Source organism: Ursus maritimus, unplaced genomic scaffold (genome assembly GCF_017311325.1).
Source record: "Ursus maritimus isolate PB19 unplaced genomic scaffold, ASM1731132v1 scaffold_29, whole genome shotgun sequence".
Taxonomy (NCBI): Eukaryota; Metazoa; Chordata; class Mammalia; order Carnivora; family Ursidae; genus Ursus; species Ursus maritimus.
Genome location: NW_024425452.1, coordinates 27,826,001 through 27,833,668, shown reverse-complemented (window position 1 = coordinate 27,833,668; position 7,668 = coordinate 27,826,001). Strand labels below are relative to the sequence as shown.

The window sequence follows — 7,668 nt, the reverse complement described above, 5'->3', positions numbered from 1 at the left end:
AAGGAAGAAAAATGTATAATAATGAATAAGAAAAGAAGAAAAAACTTATTATTCATAGATGACAATATTATATATAGGAAATTGCAAAGAATGAAAGGATAAATCATTATAATTAATAAATTTATTTCTCAAGATCTCTGAACAGGATCAATATACAAAAATCAATCATGTTTTTATATCCTGGCAATAACCAATTAGAAAATAAAATTTAATACTTCTTACAATAAAGTAAGAATATCAAATACTTAGAGAAAAATAAATGAAATATATATTAAGACAAAATTAAAGAAACCTAAGTAAATAAATAGACAAATTATGTTCATGAATTAGAAAATTCAATATGGTAAAGATGTCAGTTTCCCCAAATTGATCTATAATCCAATGTAATTTCTTTTTTTTTCAAGTTTTTATTTAAATTCCATTTAATGTACTGTGTAATATTAGTTTCAGTTGTGCAATATAGTGATTCAGCACTTCCATACAACACCTATTTACAAATCCTAGCAAACTTCTTGTGGAACTTGACAATATGACTCTGAAATGTATATAAAAATTTGAAACACCAAAGGTAAACAAGACAATTTTGAAGAGAAACAAATGGGAAAACTTGTTCTACAGATGTGAAGACATATAATAAAAAGGTACAATAATTAAAACAGTGTGGCACAAGAAGAGACAAATGGAAGAGAGAACCCACAAACATATGCATTCTTGATTTATGACAAAGGTAGAACTTCAGAACAGTAGAGGAAATAATCTTTTCAATAAATAGTGATAAAATAGGCAAAACTAAACTACAGTGCCTGCAGATGTGTAGATAAATAGTAAAAGTATAAAAAAAAAAGCTAGTAAGTGATTACCATAGAAATCAGAATAATGATTATGTTTAATGGAGAAGAAAGGTTTGTGTTAGTGAATGGGGGACCATGGGTCCTTCTAAGGTGCTATTAATATTTTATATTTTTACCTAGATGTTCCTAGAGTGTTCACTTCATAATAATTTTATTAAGCTGAACATGTAGGTTTAAGCAATGTCCTAAAACATGGGTGGAGTGTTAACGGACCTAGGACAAATGTTACACCGGCAGTAGAGAAGTACTCTCTCCCTATCTTGCACCCTGTCTCTATCTCTGTCTCTCTCTCACAGATCTTCTCAGAGAGACAGATCTTCTAGAAAGATCCTATACAAAGAACCAAGAACAAAAAGATCAAATTTTAGTAGCACAAGAAGCTAGAAGACAATGGATTAATGTCTTTGCTATTCTAAGGGAATGTTATTTCCAACCTACAATTCTATATCCAGTCGTCTTTAGTCCGTTCGAGCTGCTATAACAGAATACCAAAGACTGAGTAGCTTATAAACAATAGAAATCTATTTCTTAGTTATGGAGGTTGGGAAGCCCAAGATCAAGATGCAGGCATATTAAGTGTCTGATGAGAGCCTGCTTCCTGTCTCATAGTCTGATCTTGTCAGCGTGCTTCACATGGTGGAAGGAGCAAAGGAACTCTCTGGTGCCTCTATAAGGAAGCCAATCCCATTCATGAGGGCTTCATCCACATGACCCGATCACCTCCCAAAGCATCTAAATACCATCACACTGGGGGTTAATTTTCAACATAGGAATTTTAGGAGGACACGGACGTTGCATCTATAGCATTGGCCAAACTATCAATCAAGTATGAATATCGACGGAGGACACTTTTAAATATATAAGATCTCAAATATTGTGAACTTTCAGCAATAAACTGGAGCATATGCTCTGCTAAAACAAGAGATTAGGTTAAGAAAAAGGCAACATAGAATCCAGAAAACTCAGAACCCAACACAAGAGAGGTAAAAGCCATCCCCAACCTGTCTGTGAAGGAGGATCCCCCGATGACTACAGTGAGCAACGGCAAGAAACAATACAGACTGGAGGGGGTTAGCGGGAGCAGGTCCTGGGGAAGACAGGCTATTTGAAGTGCTTAACCATAAGAAGAGGAAATTGACACATCTGGGGTAACATTTGGGGATAATTTATCATTTTGTATGTAAAATCTTAAGGGGAAAAAATATGAGATAATTGCAAAAAGCATCATGGGGGTAGCAGTTAAAGTATAGGCCCTGGAACCAGACTCTGGGCTCAAACACTGGCTCTGACATACATACCTTAGCTTCCTCAAATATAAAACTGATCCTGATATAGTATCCACCCCCATAACACTGTGTTAAGAAATATATAAATAATCTATGGAAATGCCTAAGAGCAGTGTCTATCACAACTTAAGAGCTCAATACGTGTATAGTATCCTCCGTGGTTCAGCTCTATGTAGTATGTATACAGTCACAGAAATATAAAATTGAATATTCAATAAACTGAAAATACAGTAATACTGAGGTGGATAGAAGGATGACTACGTGTTTATGGGGAGTAGGGAATGTGTGTGTAGAGAGGAAGATATGCTCAATATCTATTATTTGATAATGCCTAAAAGTGAAAATGAAAAAATAGCAATAGAAGCAGTACAAATGAGAATACCAGAATTAGCTTAGAAACTTAAAAGTGGTTTCCTTTGAATGGAGGAATAGCACCATTACTTTTCACAAATTGTTTGACTTTTTAAACTCTGTGTATGAAAAACAGATTTTAAAAAATTAAAATAAAACAAAACAAACCAAAAACGTCATCTGTATGTAATGCCAGAAAGAAAGCTATGTACAAACCAGTGCATTTCTACGCGAATGGAGACAGCTTTGCTGTCTCCAGAGACTAACATAGAGTGAAAAACTACACACTTGCAGGTATTAAACTCTTTCAATGGATGTTCCTTGAGCATGTCATTTTGGAAAACACTTGACCCTAACTGTCAGCCTTCTTCTGCATTTGGCAGAACTTCCCCTGGCTCTCTGTGTCACTGTAACAGGTGAATAACTAAGAAGAAAGCATTTCTTCTGCCTGTGGACACTTGTTTATAATGGCATTCGGGGTCCTGGAGCTAGGCTGACAGATGCTCCTCCAGAAGGTTAATGAGATAAAGGTTCCTCCAGCTGGCCCTTAAGCAGAGATTACACCAGAGGGGAAGATAAGCAGATTATTCCAGAAACAGACACTGCTTCATGTTCTTCATAAATTAGCACCCTTACAAAGGTAAACCAAGAAGTTATTCTCACTCAGCTGGCATCAATATTTAATTATTTTTCATATTTCTTTTTTTTTTTTTTAGATGAAATTTGGGACTGTTCTGTGATTGTTTCCAGAATTACCAGTACGCAAAAGCCAGAATGTATTTGGAAACTAGAAGGGCTATTTTTGTTTTTTGGATTTTTCTCCAAGTTCAAGGAAGCAAAGGTAAGTTATTTAAATATTTGTTCATTTTTAAAATTTGCTTATCTAAAACCTATTTGCAGAAGTGAACATTCAAAATGAACGAGGTCACCACTGTCTCAGAGGGATAGTATGTGGTAGGCCCTGAATTATATTGATTAATTGATTGAATGATTGTCAGAAACGGTTTTCACTTGATTGAATATTTATTTGCTACATAATTTTAAGTGCAATTCATGTTAACAAAATAGGAGAGATGTATGTATCCTTTTTGCTTTTATAAAACATTGAATACAAAATTCACATTATTAATATCAATAACAATAGTTAGATCCATGAAACCATTCCATTTATCTCTTAAAATTGACAAATAAAATCTAAATATTGAAGCTAACAGTTTTTGAAGCTAGTGTTTTAAGCTATTTATATCAGACAAAAAAAATGTATTTCTTACCTTCTCATAGTTAAATCATGAGTTGCTTTTCCTTAAAAAACAGCAAGTGGGCTTTGTCTTCAGAGTTCAGGATGATGACAAACTCAGAAGTTGTATGCATAAAAGAATGAGGCAGTGAATGTTCTTATGGCATATCTTTAAATAAACAAAATTAAAGCAAGCAACTAAACAGGTATATTTAAGAAAAATAATGTATTTTTTAAAACCTGTTGAAGAAAGCTTCACTTTCCTTTTTTTTATTTATTTATTTATTTATTTATTTTTTTTAGAAAAATCCCAGTCATTATAACATATTCAGGCTTTTTAAGACATTTGAAACCAATAATGTTTGGTTCTTCCGCAAGGATGACATAGCTTCAGACAATTAACATTTTAATTAAAGTATTGGTTTGACAAACGTCCAGAGTAAGTAAAACAGAGTTATTGCATTTGTGAGTCCCAAAATTAACTGATTCTGTCAGTTATTAACTTTTTAGTGGCTTCATTTAGAGGGAAAAAAAAAACTTCTAGAAAAGATTATATAAAAATTCCTTTATGTTTTTCAACATATAAGTGACGGTGGGTAAAGCAAAAAAGTTTACTTACATTTCCTTTCAATTGTCAATTTTATATAAATGTTCACATTTATAAAAGCATTTTAATTGGAAACGAATTATGGGATTCCTGTGTATTTTGAACTTAATGTGCTGGAACAAACATTCTATTTCACATGCTTGACCAGGCAAACCAGCTTTCGGTTTGTTGTTGTTGTTTAAATAATTGTGTTAACTTATTTCACTATTTTTGCTATTTTCATACATTATATATCAACCATTACAATTACAAATAGCATAATCACTTACAGAAAGTTAAATTAAATAAGCTCACCAAAAACTATAATTTATCATATGCCAATTTCTACGAAACAAAGTATGATTAACTGCGTTATAAAACATCCTAAAATTTTACTCGTCGGGGACTTTTTATTCTGTAAGAACCTCAGATCTTCAAACTTCTGTTAATCTCCAATTACTGAGGTCTACATTAATTAGAATTTATGTACTTCCGTCAGGCTGGTTTCCCATTTGTGACTAATTAACCATCACGAGTGTATTTACATAAAAAATGGTTTGGGGAGTGAGAAGAGTTCAATGCAGTACAACTAGGTGTTAAGCATAACAACTGAGCATTCAAATTCAAGAGTTTCTTTTTAAAAAATTATAGATTATTTTCAAAATCAAAAAAGGTATGAAAAAAATTACACTTCCATCCAAAGACAATCTGTGCTAGCACCTTCATGTTTCCTGGGTCTTTTTTCTATGTACGCTTATTTAATTTTTACATGATTGCAGTTCTACCGCACAATTTTCTATCAGGCTTTTTGCACTTATGTTACATTAGATGAATGTTCTACACTGTGATCTGGTTTTGACAAGTATCAGTTTTTTGACTGCATAATGTTCCCTTCTGTTGTTATGTCATGATTTGCTTTACATAATACTCAACAAAAGAGAAGTAGTTGTTCCTAATTATATTGTTATTATGAATAACATTGCAATAAACATCCTTATGTATAGCCTCTCTTAGTATTCTTAGCATAAGTTCACTAAAGTAAAATTATTGGGTCAGGGGGCGCCTGGGTAGCGCAGTCGTTAAAGCGTCTGCCTTCGGCTCAGGGCGTGATCCCGGCGTTCCGGGATCGAGTCCCACATCGGGCTCCTCCGCTAGGAGCCTGCTTCTTCCTCTCTCACTCGCCTGCTGTGTTCCCTCGCTCGCTGGCTGTCTCTCTGTCACATAAATAAATAAAATCTTAAAAAAAAAAAAAAAAAATTATTGGGTCAAAGCAGCATAAACAGTTTTATAGCATTTGATCCATATTTGCCAAATTGCTTCTCGAAAGTTTTCCTATGCCTTAAGGTGATTTTTCCCAGTTCAGTTCCACAGAGTGTTTACCAGGTACCCATTACTGAGATAGACACATATTAAGAGACTCAAAGACATGCCAATACTTTAAAAGTTTTCCTTTAAGCTTTCCAATTCTGAATGTAGTTTTTCCATTGATACATATAAGCGAAACGGTTTTGGTCTCAAAACATTTATTAAATAAAACTGTTTACATAACAGGAGAGTTCGATAATTTCGAAGAACAATCACTTCATTAAGACACCGAGGCTCCTCTCATAGTCATAGCGGGGATGCCGATTGCATCTGATGTGCACAGCACTGCTTTATGCTTTTACCTTTTCATTTCACATACATAATTTCGTCTAATTGCTTATGACATTCCAGTGTGTGGGGAAAGACAAGAGAGAAAATCTACTCTTGGCAAGTCCTAAAGTGAAAATAATGTTTATCAGAGTGTGTGCCTTTTACACTACATGTTGTTTATATACTAAATGAAACCTTTAACTAAGCTAAAGTCACCAAGGTTACATACCAAATGAAACCTTTACCTAAGTTAAAAATCACCAAGGTATGGTAATTATTTTTGTAGCTGTTAAATGTCAGAAAATTTGCATTTGAAGACACTCTACTTCTTGCTAAGCCTTTACTACTAGGAGATGTTCTCATTTCATAAAATTACTGAGGAAGGTATTTTCCCTCACTGTGGCTCCATTAACAGAAAACATGGATTCATTTTTAGACCTGAGATAGCTGCCCAATGACAGTCACATTAACTTTGCAGCTCCTGTACTTTGTTCATCTCTGCTATAGTCTCAGGACAGTGTAATTGAAAGGTTCAAGGCAGACTTTCTGTTCAATTATATCTGAGAAGATGGCCTTATCATCGAAGCTGTGTCAATTGAAGACACTTTGTGTTCAACTGAGCAAACTCTGGCAGCACACCTAAAACCATTTGTTAGATTAAATACTTACTTTAAAAATAAAAAGCAATTTCTGCCTTGTGGCCCCTCTATACCTGTATCAATGATCTCATTAAGGGACTATTGTATGTGTGAACTAATTAGGCAGAGCTGACATGACCTACTGCTCTCTTGGCCGTTTCTATCAATCATGAGTGGGCAGCCACCTTAAATAGCCACTGTATTTGCACGCTAATCCTCTCTGGAAATTCAGACCCTGTATACCTTTGTTACCACAGTCATGTTCACAGCAGATTTTATGCTGTTTTAAAATAATTCATCTAAGGCAACAAAGGTTTTGTGTGGTTTTTTTCACAATGGTCTCCAGGTTTATATTATAATTCAGCATATATTTGGTAATGACCACAGTAAAAGTTCTGACATCATTGCTATATTGTGAAGTATCAGACTCTCAGGTGACTGAGGTCTCCATCCACACTGCTTCTTCTTACTTCAGGGTGTCGAAGACACTTCTGCAGTTGTGGGATGGGAATCGGTTGTTCCAATCTTTGGAATACCACAAAGCAGCTTGTTGAAAGGAAGGAAAGTCTCTGACCACAATATGAGTCTGTTTTTAGCAACCACTGGGTCTGAGCTCACTGTCTGAAAGTCAAAGAGTGTCACTGAGATTTCAACCTCAAAAATCAAGAGCACCAAGTCTGATGGAACCATTTTAATAAGGAAGAAAGGTGTTCTGGACCAAGGCAACCTGCATGCCGAAGCTTATCCTACAATGAGTTGATATGGTTGACTGGCATAGCCATGGTAATGAGAATTCATACATGGAAATACCACAGTCAAGTGTGAACTACAGCATGCATCGCTACAAGTATTTACTGAGTGTGTACTCGGCCACAGTGAATGTGGGAAGAATATGAAGGAGCTACAGAACAGTGACAAATTCTTCAAAGCCTATGGTTTTATTCAGCAGATAAATATTCTCCCATTGACATTCAGTCATTCTTGAGGAAACAATGCCTTTTCTTTTAAAGATTTTATTTATTTGAGAGAGAGAGTGAGCAGGAGAAAGAGCGGGGGAGGAGCGGAGGAGGAGCGGAGGAGGAGC

The 7,668-nt window shown here is 34.9% G+C and overlaps 1 protein-coding gene across 2 annotated transcripts in view; it reads left to right on the top strand.

Annotated features, from left to right (window-relative positions):
• The first annotated feature begins 3,180 nt into the window (after positions 1-3,180).
• IMPG1 (interphotoreceptor matrix proteoglycan 1) overlaps positions 3,181-7,668 on the top strand; it is a 124,715-nt gene continuing 120,227 nt past the window's right edge. For both annotated transcript variants that reach the window (XM_008684841.1, XM_008684840.1), the window contains exon 1: positions 3,181-3,329. In XM_008684841.1, the coding sequence (XP_008683063.1) occupies positions 3,263-3,329 (67 nt within the window). In that variant the 5' untranslated portion in view covers positions 3,181-3,262. The remainder of the gene's footprint in view (positions 3,330-7,668) is intronic.